This window comes from Catharus ustulatus, chromosome 7, assembly GCF_009819885.2.
Source record: "Catharus ustulatus isolate bCatUst1 chromosome 7, bCatUst1.pri.v2, whole genome shotgun sequence".
Lineage (NCBI taxonomy): Eukaryota > Metazoa > Chordata > Aves > Passeriformes > Turdidae > Catharus > Catharus ustulatus.
Genome location: NC_046227.1, coordinates 19,203,686 through 19,222,090, shown reverse-complemented (window position 1 = coordinate 19,222,090; position 18,405 = coordinate 19,203,686). Strand labels below are relative to the sequence as shown.

Sequence of the window (18,405 nt, the reverse complement as noted above, 5' to 3'; positions counted from 1 at the left end):
AGTTTCATCATTGTGTGTGAGAGGGCATGTGTGTGTGTTTGCAATGGGTAAAAAAAGGACAGTATGTAAAAAGTCTTAGTAACCTTTAAGTATTTCATCGAAGTTCTACTCTTTAGCAAATGACTTTAAGAATAAATTTATTTTACTTCATTTCACAATAAATACCTGCTGAGAGAGAAATCTTTCTATCTGACCTGGCAGTTCTAAAGAGAATGTACATGAAAAAATTAATGGTATAATTGATCAGCTCTATAGTTGCAGATTGCAGACAGTTGTTAAAATCTCTAAAAATCAGCTTTTTTTGAAACAGGAGCCCAAAATTTAAGAATTCAAGCAGGGGCTGTCCTGATAAAGGAAAAAGAATACAAGTGAAAAATGAAGTTATGAGTATAATATAAAATTTCTGTTGTACAAAGTTCCAGTCCCTAAATTTTACATAATCAGAAGGGTACACAGTAGCTATGCTACTGAGAGGAGGAGCCCCAGTTCAACTTAGTAATCTAAGATACGCTAAACAACCAAACTTACATACTACCTAACTACAGAGTCAGCCAGGGACTGTTTTCTTCCATTTCTGGAAAGTTGAAATTATTACAGGTGGAATAAAAAGGTATTTCTGATATTTGGCTGACATATTAGCAGTTTTCACCAATGCTGGTTCCTAATCTTTGAATTGACAAAGACTATTCCCAAAACTGACCCTCCTTTTTCTCATGGTATGCAACTTCAGGCAAGCCTTTTGGAAGGGCCAGCCCTGCCTTCTCCCATTAAAAAACCTTGTGAATCCTCTGCTTAAGAACAGCGCCTTGCATCTCAAAGAAATCCTTACTGATGTGTCTACTGCACTGCAGACTCTAAGTAATTTTCTACATTAATGCACTCAGAAAAAAATGCTTTTAAAAACATATAATGTACTTAAAGAAAAAAAAAATCAAAGCATCAAATTCCGAAATCAGATTTGCAAGTTAATTGAAATAAGGTTTTAATCACTTATGTCTGTACTACCTTGATTGTCAGTCTCTGAATAGTAGGGGTTTCAGTTTCCTGTTTCAAGGGCCAGTTTATTGAATGTGTGTAATAGGCTTCACACTTAGAGAGATACAATGTCAGTATCAAGACAACCTCTTACATGAAGAACTTTGGACAGTTGTGTGAAGTAGTAAGCACTATTCTTATTAGACTTTATCTAAAGCACTGTAGTTTTCATATCAGAGTGCACTGAAGTCTCCACAACTGAAAAAAGTACATAGAGCCTCAACACAAATTACGGAATAGGAATGTGATAAAATAATATGTTTATTAGACTTATTCAGCAGCATCAATTTCCAGTTGGCTTTTCTAATCAGAGTATGTTACAATGTAATTACAAGCATTCTAATTAGAAATAGCATATTTTGAGAATTTAGATATAAAACAATCAAATAGTAAAAATCTCATTGATTATAACTTCAGGAATTTTTTATATGAGTAGCTAGTTGGGAATGCTGAAGAACATGGTCCTGTAATCGGAGTTTTCTCAAATGGTTCCTGTTGTGAAAACTATCTTGCCTAATTAATAGAAGAGCTAGAAAGATCAACAGTATATTCTGATGGAGGTTTATAGGAACAACCAGATAACTACAAAGACTGCATTAGTAGAAATTGTTTCCCTTTCTATTAATATCCACCGCAGGAAATAAATAGTCAATAAAATTAAATTTTCACATTAAAAAACACCTGAAGAATTTCTGAAATGAACCAATATCTTTCATATTTTGCTGTTTGGAAATAAGCTGTTACAGAAACCTAGCTACCTCATAGTACAAATTAGTTCCATAGACTCCAGCCAAGAACAGAGGTATTCCATTGATGGGCAAGAGAAAAGCTCATTAAGTAGTTGTGGCACAAAAATCTAAATATATCCAGTCTTCATAGGAATACTATCAATGGAATTGTGTTAATTGGAACCTAGAGGAAAAGTATGTGTCTTATAGATTGAGAAGAAATTATCTCAGGCAATTGAAACGTTGTAAGAACAACATTTTGCACAGGTAACTATTCAGCATAATAATGCTGCATTGACTCTTTCATCTTTTGTTGAACACAAGATAAAGTGATACCCATTTTTTTATACAGTACTATATAAAATAGGTGGCAAAGATGCCCAGAGCACCAGCAGAAGTTTTAAAAGGTGCTGTTATAAAAGATACACTCTAAACACCCTGTAAATCAGTAATGTTCCTATATTTGCCTTGTTTGGTTCTTTTTGTTTTTTAGTTTTAAGCATTTATATAATTAATTTAGCCCTAAATATATGACCGATTCCATACAAATTTCTACTAGCAACATCACTGAACAAGATAATCTTAAAAAAATTTACAAATGTACAATATATTTATAACATTACCTTCAGACAGCTTCAGTGCAAAGATATACATATAGTACATCATGATAGTTGTTCATAAAAATAGAAATTGGCATTTGTCAAAAAAACAAGGCATTGTTTCAACGTACATCTCCAGCCACAGGCTAAGAGATGTATATATTTTTATAAAGCATTTGAATGTGAACCTTACTCTTCTGTTTATAAAAAATATATGTGCAAATGGATGTGTCTAATTTTCCCTAAATGAGTTACCTAGTTATACCACAGAGTCCTCTTTAACAAGATTGGCGGTGTCTTTAAATGTATCCTCTGTTGCTGTGTAAGCTAGAGGTTGGTCTCGCTTCAGAATAATCTTGGGAGGCAGTGAAGGAGAACAAGTAGGGACATTTTCTGTGTCCTGTTGCTGCTCCTTTTCCATCTGAAACAATAATCATAAAATCAATTACATTCTAATAAACCATACATCCAACATTAACTTTCAGAAACAGTAAATAAATATTCCTAAAGTCAAACTTTATGCTGTAAATTATTTCTGCAAAACACCACCTGTAACAAAATGAAATACTAATTTCACCTCAGATAGTACAGTTGACTAAAAATACTAGAAATTTATTCCATACACTGGAACTTCTACTTTAATGCTTAATGTGAGGAGCAGATGTGGCGCCTGAGCTAAGCCTGCTCAACATCTCATTGTGCATGACATTTGCTAACTGCTCACAACCACTTCAGTCCCTAACCTGGACTGGAATTTCTGTGCTGTTCCACATAGCAGCAGAATCTACCAATAATCTTTATCCTAAGGAACAAAGTCCAGCAGTACATTAGCTGAAAAAACCAGAATTATATAATATAAACAATACCTCCGCATATATTGGGTTTTCAAAATTAGTGTTTTGTTTCTTTTTTCTCTTGAAGAAACTCCACTTTGATTCCTGAAATATAAAAATTATTGGAACTTTATACATTTTTTTCAAAACTTCTCAGGAAACAGTGTTGGATTTCATTTGTATTGATTGCTACTTCAGTGACTTTAGATGGATGTTCTTACATCACTGTTGTAATTCTAAGCATGGAAGCCAAGATAACCAAATTATTTCACCTAAAGAAGTATTCACAAAAGGCAAGGCAACAAAAATTACTAAATTATTTCATGGAAACCTATCATTCCAGCAAGTACATCAAAGAAGAAAAAACTGTCTTGAAAACAACACAAGGGCAATTATTGAGGGACATGGAACTACAATAAGTTGATTGCAGCTTCCCTAACAATTCCATTTTTCTGATATGGAGCAGAAAACATACAAGGCAACCTTAGAGAATTTTTATTTCCTACCGGAGGTACATCTGTACTCTGAGGGGTTTCCTTTGGGCTAGTAGATATCACAGAGGAATACACAGGATTTTCAAAATTTTCATTTTCCTCGCTTCCACCTGCTGCTACCTATAGGAGAAGAAAGAAAATCAACATTCTTCAAAGAAGAAAAGGTGGCCATAAGGGAAAATGAAAGGTGAAAGTCAAGCCAAAATTTATCTTACAAGTGTTGGCCGAATGACCGTAACTGCACCAGCAGTGCTGGCTCCACCATCTCTGGTTGTATACATTGGATTTTCAAACGTGATTGGTTGTTTCCCCGACTCCACTGCAAAGTTTTCATTCTATGGAGGAAAAAACCCAACAACTGCAGTGGAATAAACATCTCCATACTCCTAGGAATTAATGTGCAGTCAAACTTCATCTTGAGGAACAAGACATATTTACTTTCACATAGGCCTAGACAAAACCTAGTATCTGTTAAAATCGCAACATGGATTTACTTTTATTCCCTGACTTAGCAACCTGGACTACTGATCATTTCCTTGATGGACAAAAACACACACACACACACACACACACACACACACACACACACACACACACACACTTCAATACTTGACTCAAAGTATTTTATAATGAGGAAATGACTTTCACACATCATACCTTCAACAGATAGAAGAAGAGATATCAAAGGAAAAATAATATCCAAACAAATATTTTAATTTAGAGACTTCAAAATTACATACAAATTAATAAGCAGTAGCTGATATATAAAAGAATGAGGGTCATTCATTTTGTCTCAGCAAGGAGATTGCTGAATTTTTTGAGACAAAGCAATAAATGTGTCCCCTTACTTTGTCAGATGAGTTACATCAGGTAGGAGGATAATGAAAACAAAACACCATCCAGACTCGTTTGTCCTGCTCTTTAACACACGCTCATGACAGAACTAGTAAGGAATAGCACAGGAATAGTACAGCAGCTAGTTCCTTAAACCTGCCTCATTTTCACAAACCACTGCTTCATGCCACATGGATTCATGTTTTTTTTGCTACCAGAATACAGCATTCTTTTAACACAGTAAACTCTTGTCAGCTTCCTCAAACTAGATTGACTAAGAATAGCCCCACTGAAAAATATCCAGCATCTACTCATGTATATATGATGTTAAAATTTTAGGAGGCACGTCCCACAGATCTTCACTGCTATACACCAAACCCTTTGAATTCTTTCCCAGTGAAAATAACAATTTTTTGTTTATAGTCTGAATACACTGGGAGAACTACCACCATGTAAGTAGAGATAGTCTGGATCCAGACCTGTTATTGCCAATGTATAAATGGCATTGCTTGAACTTCAGTATGTCAGTATTGGGCCAGAAAATGCCAAGTATGGTGAAGTTCTTTGTGCATGAAAAAGACTAAATACAAGCCTAAAGCTATTTTTTCAGCATTTACCGAAATGTTCATGTGGATGTTTTGTTACACAAGCTGCCTAATTTTAACAGAATGTGTTTCTTCACCTAGGAAAAGGTCATGTATTTATACCAGGAGCTTATCTTCTTTAGCTGTTTAATTTCATATCTATTCACCATCAGTTTAGGGAGTTTACACCTTATACTTAGCAGCAAGTGCTTGTTATTCAAACATATCCATGATCTGTTTCCCACAAGTAAAAATAATTTGTATATTGTCTTTCTTGTGGTAAACAGGAATAACACAGGGATCTGCTGTTTCTCAGACATGCATAACAAAACATGGATGAAGTAGAGTTACACTTTATGATGCTCCCATAACTGTTAAACATGATTTGTTGAAACTTCATAAATTAAGAAATTGTCAAATCTGTACTGTATTGCACAAAATAGTGAATCCTGTGATTAGGCTTGAGTTTTACCTGAATGCTCTAACATACCATCTAGTTTTGAAAACTACACATTTTAAACTGTTCTAGGGAACACAAAGGTCCTAAAAAATTCCCTATTACAACATTGTCACTTGTCTTCTCATTCTCTTTATATTCCATGAATGTGCTGAAAGACGAAAGAGGGTAATTGACTTAATTTCTGTTATATAAATCTTGGGAAAATTCACATTATTTTAAAGAACATCCTGTATTTGTCCTTGCCTTCAAATTACAAAAAGCTATTTCAGGAAACTATCAATCATTGTTCACTTCTTTTTCTAGAACACATTTATCATCTCACTATCATTTTATAGATAAAAGGCTCCCTTCTAAAAGCTACTAATTAAATTTAAAGCATACAATTAAAAAAATTATTTGAGAACTAAACCTTACCATTTGCATTGCTCTGTCTATAGCAGAATCTCCCCCAAAGCCAGAGACTCCTATGTCCATAGTCACATCTGCTCCAGATCGGAAAGTTACCCCATTGCCATTTTCATTAGATTTTACAAGACTGCTTAAACTATAAAAAAATCCCAAACAAACAAAAATTTTTAAAAAGTTAGAAGATATTGTACAGAAAGAGAGTTTATAATACAGGTTTTTTCACTTGTTCTTTTAAGTATAATTATAACTTTAAATTTTGGCAATCTACCATCAGAAGTTATATTTCTTTGTTAGTTTAAATTAGTCCACTCAGAATTATCTCAAATACCTTTGTGTGCTCACGTAGACATCACATTATGTCAATGAAATACAATTTCCCAGAGTTTATGGACATTTTGACCACTCTTACTTCAATGATGTTTTAAAGACAAATGCATGGATCCCCTAAGTTACTGAAATTCATTGAAATGGAATTTTTAAATATGCATCTGAAATTTTACAATATAATTCCACCAACACCTAAACTGAAGATTTATGCGTGCAAATCATGAAGATACCTACAAGACACTGTTTTCATGCTAGTGTACAGATATATGACAACCACAAGTGCACACTAGATATTAATGAATAATATTGAAAATTATCTGATAGCACACTGTTGGGCTAAAAAATAATAAGAGGAGTGAAAGATAGAAATCATAACCAAATACAGGACATTCCCATACAGGAATCTGAGCATGTAACATCCCCAAATCTAACTACAAATCTGCTCTACAGTTAACCTTTGGTTTCATTTTGTCAGATTTGCCTAATTTGAAGGAAGGCAGAAGTACTGGGATAATCTTTCCAATTGTATGTCCTCACCAGATCTGGCTCGTGCTAGATTTCTTTCCTACAACCGGTTCATTGTGTACACACGTCACCAGTTGGCCCTGTAGGCATCAGCTGATTCAATTTTAAAAAGGTTGACCTTAGCTATGATTACTGTACATGGACAGGACTCATATTACAGGCAACAGCTAAGTTATAGCTTGAGTTTATTCTTCTGGAAATGTACAAGTTCAGAGTTTAAGGATGGATTGAGCAATGGCAGCACTAAGACATATTCATGGCAGAAATGCAAATTAAGCCTCACAGACAAAAACCTGATGTCTCCTTTTCACCCAGGTTTGTAACTTGTGTGGGAAGCGTTTTTGAATAGTAAAGATCAAGTCAATACATTAAAATTTCAGCTTGTTCACTGATAAAGCACTATCTAACAATGCTGGAAGTTTCCATTCAAAAAAGCAGGAAACAGGGAATTTCAGTGAGTAGCCTGGAGATCTCCTAAAACCTCTTTGCCCTTCAGTATTTACCTGCACATAAAGTTTGCCCCAATTGAACTCCATCAACTCATTAATAAACTGGATTAGAATCATTCCACTGGACCAGGTTGCTCAGAGCTCCTTCCAACCCATTGAACAATGCCAGGGGATGGGTCATCCACAACTTCTCTGGGAAACCTGTTCTAGTGCATCACCACTCTCACAAAGAATTAATTCTTAATATCTAATTTAAACTTACTTTCAGTTTGAATCCATTCCCCCCTGTATTGTCACTATGTGCCCTTGTAAAAAGTCTCTCCCCATTTTCCTTGATGATTCCCTTCACCTACTAGAAAATCATTCTTAGGTCAATCCTAAACCTTCTCTTTTCCAGGCTGAACAAACCAAATTCTCTCAGCCTTTCTATAAAGGACAGTAGCTCCATCTCTCTAATAATCTTGGTGGTCTTCATCTGGGCTCACTCAATGTCACTATTTAGTGTAATCCTCCAGTGAGGGAGAAGTTTTAGCTTCATCCACATTACTGATTACAGTGATTTAATTTGATTTAAGAGCTATAACTGGAAAATTGGTGCAAGGACTATGAAGATGTGCCTTTATGCATTCTAAAACACAATTTGCTTAAATCTAAAAAAAAAAAAAAAAACAAAGTATCATGTTCTGACATATTTAAAACAAATTAATTTTAAATAATTTAATTTTTTTTCCCTTAATCTTCCTTTAATTTAAAACATCAAATATTTTGGATGACATTTCACAAAGCTGGTTTTCACTCAACAGTGTGACAGCAGTGTAGGCATTGTCTCAGGCATTGGAAACAGAAGTTCATAACACACATGCCATATTTTTAAGCAGATGAATTCAGCATTGCAGATGAGTACCTTTCACCCCTTCAGTGTTAAAAGGTCTCTTAAAATCATCTCAGGTCAAAGTTTTATAAAAAATTAAAACATTTAACTATGGTCTTTTGTATCTTTTTGAACTGAATATGCAGTTTCAGATCTGGTAAACAGTCTTCTATATTGCTCATTATTTAAAAGCTAATTTAGAATGTCAAAGAGTTTTACCATCACCCTTTGTTACACTATAATGATCAGCTATGATATTGCCTGGAAAGAAAAATTCACTGGAATTTCTGCAACACTGAACTACCCATATTCCACCAGAATGGGCACACAGCAAAAAAAAAATATTGACTTTTCAGAAATATTTAGAAACAAATATACATTTCCAGTTCACAAACATTCCTGCTCTGAAAGCCTTCAAAACATACCTTGGTAGTTTGGGAAGTGCTGGTAAAAGGGAGCCTGTCCGTCTGTAGTTAAAAAAGCCTCCAACTGCTAACACTCCAATTATTATGATGAGTATGACTGTCAGCAACACTGCTACTGCTGCTGTCAAAGACAGAAGAACAAGCAAACATTCAAGCAAGCATAGTTCAGTGCAGAAGAGCCCAGAGAATTAGAAGACTGACCCTGAACAGATATTATGGTGAGGTATTACACATTCTTTAACTCAAATGTCAAGGGCAATATATTCTTGAAGCTTACTTGTTCCAGGAGGGACTCCTTTTGATAATCCCATTTCACAATAATTCCCAGTGTATCCATAAGAACATCTGTAAATGTAAGAAGGACAGCTGACTGAACGGCTTTTACTAAGTCTGGGATCTCAACTTTATGATTATATTCTGAAATGTTTATCTACAACCTAGAAATTTTAACTCTATGCTCAGTAATTATATATTGCACTGACTGGATGTAAATATAGTATGTCTTCTATATTCAGAGAACTGAAAGTGAAAATAAAAGGTGCTGAATCAGAAGGTCTGGTTTCAGTGGAGCATTGGTGGCACCTGCTGGCTGTTCCAAGCTACATTTATTGAGAATTACTTTTCCATTGTTACAATTTTGGGGTATAGCATTTTATTGGAATCTTCAGAGGTTTGCCTGTTTGGGTTTTTGGTTTTGGGGTTTGTTTGGCGTTTTTCTCCCCAAACTGATGCATTTACATTGCTTAATTGTTGATATTTTTATGCATGTGTTTTTCCATAATTGTTATAAAAATGCCACTGCAGATGTATGACACCTTCTGAAATGTTCCAAACAGATTTCAAAGAGTCTAATTGTTTCATGAGACTAAACCAGCACAGTCTAAGCCAGAATTACCCTAACAATATACAGACTTACTTGCATTTGGGAAGACTGCTTTCATCTATATAGCATGTTCCACCATTCATGCACCTGCAAGCTGGCGGCATTGTGGGAGGGGCTTCAATAGCTGCAAAATTCAGAAGCCACATATGCATTATCAAGACACCCACAATAAACTAAATAATACCAATAATGCATTTTCTTTGTCTGTAGAGGTCTTGCATATGCAAACTCACAGACTGCTTTTCAGAATTTTTGTTTTTGATAGCACATGTGCTTGTTGCTCTTTTGTCTATTTTTTCTGCCAAATCAGCTTAAATTAGCTGAAGTAAAACCTTTTCTCAGAACACAACGACATAGTAGAGTGTAGGCATAATCAGCTCAAAAGCTGTGTGTCTGTTCACTTTGTTTTCTTCATGCAATACAGCCCAACATCACCCTTCAAACCTCTCCATTCAGAAAGCAGCAATGCTTTCTCTTTTATTCAGACTCTTCCATTCTACCAGCAGGAGGTTGCACAGAGAAGGCCAAACTGGAATACAATTACTTATGAGGAGAAGCAATGGATGAAAACACATAGAGGAAGAGCATTATTCTAAAGCTGAATGAAGTGGGGAAAAAGATCATACTAGTCATCAGTAAGAGCTTAGGATATATACTGTCAGGAAAGTATAATAACATAGGAAAAGCCCTGGATCTGAGCCATTTTTACAGGCTACAGATTGAGGATGGACATAGATCATAGTATTTTGTCACAAAATTGTTAACAGCCAGAGGAAGGAAGTGTGTTGGAACAATGTTTCTTACAGGTAAAACGCCCACCAAGTAAATGGAGTACAAAAAAGGAAAGGCAGAGGTTTTACAGGCTGTTTCTTAGTAGCTGCAATAAGGCCAAATAAACTAAATGTATGTACAAAAGCTATATTTGGTCACTGCACAAGCACAGTTTTCTTCAAACATTTTATGTAAGGTAGTTTGAGCAAAGAATATCAAATTCAGTGTCCCCAGAGAAATAAGCAGCAATTAGCAAATGCAAGCAGCATTGTTATGGATTTCTAATTTAAACACACATTGCATACATTCATTCACTATTACATATTACTATAATCTCTTTCTGCAGCTCACACCACATAGCAATAGCAAAAATCATTAATAATTATTAAGAAAAGGTAATTTAGAGGTAAGGCGGTGTAATAGTGATGACATTTTCTCTTCCAAGGCAAAAATAATATAATTCATAGAAGATTAACTATAGGAAAGATGCCAGACAAAACGTTACAAATCACAATACACTCAAGATACGTTCCAAGGACAGTACAAGGACATCTGACTACCACACAGCTTACACTACTGTAAGCTAAGAATGCAAACTCTTGATAGAGAGAAATAGAAATCCTGCAGTGGTATTTTTGTTGTTCTCAGTAAAGGCAGAGAAATTCTATTTGATTTGTGCTCCTGAAAGCACAGTGAGGGTTTTGCTGCAATGCAATAATGAAGCATGGAATTCTAGTGCCTAAAAAGCTTTCTAGAGTATAATTATCCAGAAGTTATCTCTGTCCACATTCTTGAGTTCTGTAAGGCTTTAAGTTTCTATGATACTGATTAAGAGTTTTCACAGAATTGTAAACAAAATTGCTAACATAACAAGAACAATTTGTCAGAAATTCTTAGTTCTGAAATGAATGCATTTTGAAAATATTTTGGAATTTCAAAACAAAAATCAGAAAGTGTGACCAGTTTTGTAGCTGGGTCTGCTCTGGTTGGATTGACAGACCTATATCCATTTTATAAATAACATGCAAAGACATTAAAGAAAACGTACAAGATGACCACAAATCACTGATGACTGAGAATAAAAGCCAGATGTTCTGACTTACCAATATCTATTGCATCAGTTAGCTTATCCCTCCATATTTCTAATTCAGTAATGCATTTGTATTCCTAAAGAAAAGCTTCTTTCATTTCCAGTTTGACAAATTATTCTACCTGCATCACATTCTGTGCTGCTGCCTTCTAGGAATCGAGTCCCTTGAGGACATGAGCAGGTGTATCCTCCTGGTCTCAGCAAGCAGAGATGGCTGCAGACATCTTTACAAGGATTAGGCACTGAAAAAGTGATAAATATTTGAAGAAGCAATGCAGCATATTCCTGAGTTAAGGCAGGGCAATTCCACAGTCAGTTGTGCCAACATACCACATTTCCACCAAAACCTACTCTCTGCCTTTTCTTACACCCTTAATTCTTAAGGGAGAGACAATGGCTGCTGAGAGCCCATATAGCACCAGGAACAAACTACTACAAGTATTAAATGATCAGCACTTTGCCAGGATAAATACATATTATGACTGTCCTGATGAGAGAGAGGAAAGGAAAAGTGACAGGGTGATAACTTAGAGACTCAAAAGACTAGTGTGTGAAGTTCTACTGCTGATTTCATTTTTGGGTGTGCAGAAAGTACTTGTCACCCTCTATTTCATTTTTAGGTTTCAGAAACTAATATTATCATTTACTAATAGACACATTATCAAACGATTACTAAACTCTTTGCAGACATCAATACCAACTTCAATTTCATAGCAAGAAATGGCTCTTTGGGATCCTGATTACCCACCTGATTGATTGTATCTGTGCTGGTGATAGATGCGCACTTGGGTAAGCCACGGATTTACGGTCAGTACTTTCACTTTTTCTCCACTTCCAAATTTATCCTTCTTCCAGACTTCTCCTCGTTCTTTAGCTATCCAGTATAAATGGCCTTCAAAGACATCAAGGCTGTATGGACTGCCTGCTTCTCAAAGGAACCAAATAAAAACCTGTCAGCAAGCAAATCTCCAGCAGAACAGACAAAACTTCTGTTCTTCAGCTTAAATAGATTATTTATTGCTTTCATTTTAAGACAGATGCAGTCATATATTTATATCCTCATGTGCCTGACCTCTTCATGTCTCAGTGCCCACACTGATTAATACTGATTAATAGTATACATAAAAAAGCAAGAATCCAGTTTTCCACATTGTCTCCTATTTGGGTCACAAACTCCACTCAGGGAGTCCAGTTACCATGCTGAACCTGGTGTGCCATTGATCACTGTATAAAGGAGTAAACGATACCAAGACTTAATGTTTGAAAAGTTCCTAAATGTAGCCCCACTTGTGAAGCCCAAGTGCATGATAGCACACATCTTGATTACTATTAATTGCATAGTAACATTCTTACCTCCATGTAATACAATGGTTCTGTCTGTCCCATCAGGTCTCATGGATTCAATTATATTTTCTTTAGAATCACTCCAATAGATCCTATCATTGTTCAAATAATCAATCGAAAGACCAGTTGGCCAGCCAAGGTCTTCAGAGACCAGAGTTTGTCTTTGTTGTCCATCCATCCAGGCACATTCAATCTTTGGTTGCCTTCCCCAGTCAGTCCAATACATGACCCTGAAAGGACAGAATGAGAAATGGATATGGTTTAGAATTTGGTCACTGTGATTATCCTTTGGAGTTTCATGGAAAAGGTCAGTAACGGGAAAAAAAAAAACTTTTCAGCAACCTGTGTTTTGCAGATGTGACTGGGAAGGTCACAGAGAGTTCACTGAACAATAAATACCAAAAAAACATCCGTCACAATCAAGCTGTAGCATCCATGTCACTTCAGGGAGCTATGCTGCTGTACTCCAACTGAGAGAAGCACATATCACAATATCTCATGATCTATCATTTAATCCAAGCTGCAGCAAGCCCAGTTGTTGAATGCACCAGTGCATTTGCATTGCTTTTCCCCATGGGCAAGGCTATGACTGTCTTCCTTGGAGCTGGCAGAGAGACATTCCCCTCTATTTCCCTGTTTTAGTAGTAACAGAGAAATTTGGTGGGCAGATAACAATGTAGAAAAGAGATTCTTATTTGAACCCTCTGACCTTTCCACCAACACAGGCATCCACGTTAAATCTAATCCTAAAATGCTTTCCCATGCTCACAAACTTTGCAGTGTTAGAAAAGGGAAGTTCCCGGAAACATGCCTTGAGTCTTTCCTGAAAAATTTAACACTGTGGGGTTTTTTGGTTTTGAATAGTATTGGAAATAATTCTGGTAAATCCTGCAGTACTCACCCACGTTTTGGATTGACAGAGATAGCTGCTGGTTGATCCAGTTGAGAAAAAATAAGCCATTTTCTATACCGTCCATCTAATTTTGCCACCTCTATGCGATTAGTCCCTGCATCAGTCCAGTAAAGATGTCTGAATTACATAAAACACAAAACATTCCAAAAGTAAATAGTTGGCACTTCGAAGAGGAATAAAAAAAATTAAGAAAAAATACTCTATCAAACTAGAACAAAATTAATATAATGAATCTGCATTTATTACTGAACTTGTATAGAATATACAGACCCTAAATATAGGTAAATTTAGCAAACGTGATCTGTTGGCTCACTCACTTTTTTCCTCTGAAAAAGTTTCTGCAACTACCTCTGGTCCCTATCAAATAACCTTCATTGAAGGGCTACTAAAAACTTTCGTTGTTGCTTTTAAGTGGCAGAAATGGCTAATAAGCATCTTTAAAGACTGTTTTCCAGGAGACTATGAGGTTCATTACAAGTAAAAATTAATTTACCATGTAATTTATGCAGCTTCTATCCAGCTTCTCCAAGGTAGTAAACATAAAGAGTGATCTCATGACTTGTATGATTAAGTTAAAAAAATAACCATGTTTTAGTCTAAAAAAATCCACAGTCAGTAAAAAGGAGAGAAACGTCTGAAAATTACAAAAACCTAACCACTTTCTGAGAAAATATATCTATTCATCAAACTTCAGAGCTACTTCTGTTTTGGGATTGCTCATATAGCACAGGATTGGTAAGGAGCAAGCAAGGATAAAAGATAAAACTCCATTGTGGGTTGGGGACCTTTCCTTCCAACAGCAAAGAGTTTGTTCCCTGAAGCATACCTAAGTCATTGAAGAAGAATCCATCTGACATGAAGGTTCATGTATTACCACTTTACCGATGCACAGTTGTTGTGCCAATTGCACAGAATTTGTGATGCAGTCAGTCACATGAACATCTATTAATGTGCTGTCGGGGCAAGGACAGCTTACTACATGGTTCTGAACTACCTGCAGACTAGACATATTCAGAGACACCTCATAAGGAAATAAATGTGGATTTTGCACAGCCTGATCAAATTCACAAATTGACACATTGAAGATACAGCATTTTTCTACCTTTCCACTGTACTCACCTTCCAACCCAGTCAACCGCTAACCCATCAGGACTAACTATGTATTTGAGATTCAAGTCAACTTCCTTTGTTGGATTGTTCCTACTGCTGTCAAATGTGGGGAGATAAGCACGTTTGATGGCTCCAAACTCAGAACCCTGTCCCAGAATGCTGAAGTACACAATACCTTAAAAAAAGATGAGAAATGTCTAGTCAATTACATTTTTGTTGAAAATTCTAATTTTTCTCAGGCTCTTGTGTGAAGTTGCCCCTTTATTTATGAGTGACGTAAGTGTTGTCCGTTCAATTAAATTACACTGTGTTAGTGGGTTAATTTTGAAGTCACCCATCATATGCAAAATACACATCTAAAGTCATCTTGAGCTAGATTATCAAGAAATACATATCACATTTTTCAAGAGCAGAGGATCTTAGGTTTGAAACCTTTACATATGATTTTGAGTGTAATTTAGGCTCTCCTAACCCTAAGGAGCACATACAGCCCAGGACAGTGCCCTGTGGGGACAGCAAAAAAGGGAACCAGAGGAAGACGCAAAAATCTAAGTTAACAGAGGGATCTATTGGCCATGCCTGCTTAGTATATGGATTAGTTTTGCAAGACTTGAGTCAGGTTTGGGAACTGCAGAGGCAAAGGGGAAAGGAGAGGATTAATTAATAACAATTTTCAATTGCAGCATAATCCTAAAGAGCCATAATTCTACAGCTAAACTCACACTAAAATGGAAGGAAAACCAGATAAAAATCCAGCTCAACTAAATAAAAGCATTAAAAGAAATCACAGTGATGCTAGAGAATGAGGGGAGTGGCACATTCAATGGAGACCTGACCAGTTGATCTAATTTGATTTTCCTTATCAGTGTAAATTAAACATTCATGCTGCAGAAATGCATTTTTTTAAACCAACCATTGCATGGTTGAGTATTAGCATACTCACTCAGGCCTATCCCTTCCGGGTCCCAGTCATAATCCAGAGCTTGGATGCGCTCCTGGTTATCAATGTAGTCTGAGTACTGTTCTGAGGAGATATTGTACCTTCGAATCCGCACATTATCTGGCAGCAGTAACAATGGAGGATTACCTGGGAAACAATAATGAATTTATTTTCATGTATTTCTCATTTTAGAAAAAACAGATGAAAGTAACTTCTAATTAAAACTAAATGGGATTTTCACAAATTGTACCCGTACAAGAAACAGAGGGAATGTAGGGCCACTTTTAAAGCTTCAGAGCTATTCAAACTTCATGGCTTTGCAAAATTCATAAAAGTTGAAATGCTTACCACTAAGAGTAGTATTGTCCCTTTTACCATAGATCTTGTGCAGATATAATTCCTTAACAATTCTTAAACATTACATTGTTGGCATATCATCACATCTCAAAAACAGAATGCCACTATACACTACGTGGTTCCACTTTCCCCATCAAAGTACAGCAAACAATTTTGAAAGTATGACATGTCCAAGTTCTACCTTAAAGTTTTTTTTAATTCTAATGTCTCTATATTCATATGAATGTTCTCCTGGCCACAGTTTAATTTTGGATTAGCCTAATAATATCCAATCTGGTTCTCATTTATGAGAGATATGAGATTGTACTATAAAGCAGGGCAGAGTTCTGGGTATAAATAGAAATAGAACTTAGGCACAACAAACTTCATTGCTACCAAGCCACAATTATATTATCTTCTATCACTTAGCCTTCAACATTTTGTGTGTCTAGATGCTTCCCGAATAAAGCCTGTGAAGAAGGGTATCAAAGAACTGGATTTCTGACACAGGCACAAAGAGGCAGCCAGGCAGAAACTGAAATGTAAATGTCCTTTTGCATTTCCAGCCTAACACTCAGCAGAAAATATTTGCTGAACTAGGCCTCTGGATGGATAACCTGGAGACCTCATTTTCTTGTAGCATTTTTCATATTACAAATTATTTTTATGTTTCAAAACCTCCAAGTAGCACGTAGGTTTGGTCACAGGCATTCTGTTCTGAAGATTTCACTATTTGTCTAGGCATCATATTTCTATCATTTATCTCTTAAAGCTGTTAAAGTGTAACTACTTTTCTAGATAAAGTACTGGGGTTTTTTTCTATAAACTGCTCCATGATCACTTTTTTTCTATTTTCTTCACCTCTTTATTTTTATTATTATTTTCTGAGTCAGCTATGCCTATTCAAATGGTAGTCTCTGCACTAGCGTGTGATAAATAGCCAATGACTGATCTCAAGCCAGGCTAAAGTCCTTCTGTTTATGTGCATCAGTCCATGAACAATGAATGGCAACCTGTCATCACACTGCTTTTGATTTATGACAGTTTAATGCAGTCTTTTTTCTGATGCATTATTTTGTTGAAAAATCTAAACTTCAGGGATAGGCAACATTAATTTCCTTCTGATGACAACCACAGGACAACAGGTTTGTGTTTGCAGAAAATTTCAGGAGAAATGAAGGCAGGCATCCAAATCAAAGTATTATTTCTAATGTTTACAACTGGAAGCAGAGATGAGCACTTTTAGTACTGATTATGAAATAGTTGGAATACACAGATAACATTATCTTACAGATAAGGTTTGGTTTTCATTGTCCTATTCTTATAAAAGAGAGGATTACATTCATTAAGTTGCTATATTGCACTTGCTCTTTACAGGTGGCAATCAATCTTGCTATCAGTTAACATACCATCAGCTGCACACTGTTTCCCTTGCTGGTCACCCACAGACCTGAAACCATCTGCACAGAAACATTCATAGCTTCCTTTGGAATTCTTGCAGTCCTGGGTGCATGTTCCAAAAATCTCACATTCATTGATATCTAGACACAAGAAGAGAAGAAATTCCTAAAACTTGATTTCTTTCTTTTTTACTCTTTAGGAGTCTCAGGGGTTACCTCATCGCTCTCTACAATTCCCTGAATGGAGGCTGTAGTGAGGTGGGGGCCAGTCTCCTTTATGCTGCCTGCAGTGAGAGGAGCTGAGGAAATGGCCTTAAGATGAGACAGAGGAAATGCAGATCAGATATTAGAAAAAAACCTTTCACTCTTATGGTGGTCAGGTATGACAGTAGATTGCCCAGGGAGGTGGTGGAGTCACCATCCCTGAAGGTGTTTCAGAGGCATCTGCATCTGGTGTTGGGTGATGCTTTAGTGATTTAGGGGTTACAGTGGTGGTGCTGGGTTGACAGTTGGACTGGATATTCTTAAAGGCCTCTTCCAATCTTGCTGATTCTATGCTGGTCATCCTTACTCCATGAAGTGGTAGGTTTGTGCCTTCCTCACATACTCTAAAAGATTAGTGACCTAATAAGTGATCCTTAAAATCAACATCGGTTATCAAACAGAACTTCTCATTACTCATCTGCTGTTTACTATGTCTTAACTACAGATTGCCAATAACTACATTACTGCAATCCTGCTTAACAGATTTATTTTCAGAGATGCATTTTGATCATGTATTTTTGTGTTACATCAATAAGGCAAGACAAAAGATGAGGCATGGCTAAAATGAGATGCATGAGCAAAGCCTTCTTTAAATGCTGAAGCCAAGACACATAGTCCTCAGAAATAATACTAGCAGGAAAGAAAGGGAGGGGTGGCCTTGGATCATGTTTATTAAAACTACACAAATTGTCCATGAGACCTGGGAGAAACAAGCAGAAGGGTTCTCATCAAAACAGACTGAAACACCAACTAGGAAGGTACTATACCACATGACCACAAAC

The 18,405-nt window shown here is 36.2% G+C and overlaps 1 protein-coding gene across 2 annotated transcripts in view; it reads right to left on the bottom strand.

The window, feature by feature from the left end:
• Positions 1–1,368: 1,368 nt before the first annotated feature.
• Positions 1,369–18,405, bottom strand: part of LRP2 (LDL receptor related protein 2) — a 109,718-nt gene continuing 92,681 nt past the window's right edge. For both annotated transcript variants that reach the window (XM_033065246.1, XM_033065247.1), the window contains 15 exons: positions 17,369–17,500; positions 15,627–15,770; positions 14,693–14,858; positions 13,562–13,690; positions 12,670–12,890; positions 12,065–12,241; positions 11,439–11,558; positions 9,489–9,579; positions 8,850–8,917; positions 8,573–8,693; positions 5,982–6,111; positions 3,905–4,024; positions 3,702–3,809; positions 3,229–3,300; positions 1,369–2,783 (listed from right to left, as the gene is read on the bottom strand). In XM_033065246.1, the coding sequence (XP_032921137.1) occupies positions 2,622–2,783; positions 3,229–3,300; positions 3,702–3,809; positions 3,905–4,024; positions 5,982–6,111; positions 8,573–8,693; positions 8,850–8,917; positions 9,489–9,579; positions 11,439–11,558; positions 12,065–12,241; positions 12,670–12,890; positions 13,562–13,690; positions 14,693–14,858; positions 15,627–15,770; positions 17,369–17,500 (1,961 nt within the window). In that variant the 3' untranslated portion in view covers positions 1,369–2,621. The remainder of the gene's footprint in view (positions 2,784–3,228; positions 3,301–3,701; positions 3,810–3,904; positions 4,025–5,981; positions 6,112–8,572; positions 8,694–8,849; positions 8,918–9,488; positions 9,580–11,438; positions 11,559–12,064; positions 12,242–12,669; positions 12,891–13,561; positions 13,691–14,692; positions 14,859–15,626; positions 15,771–17,368; positions 17,501–18,405) is intronic.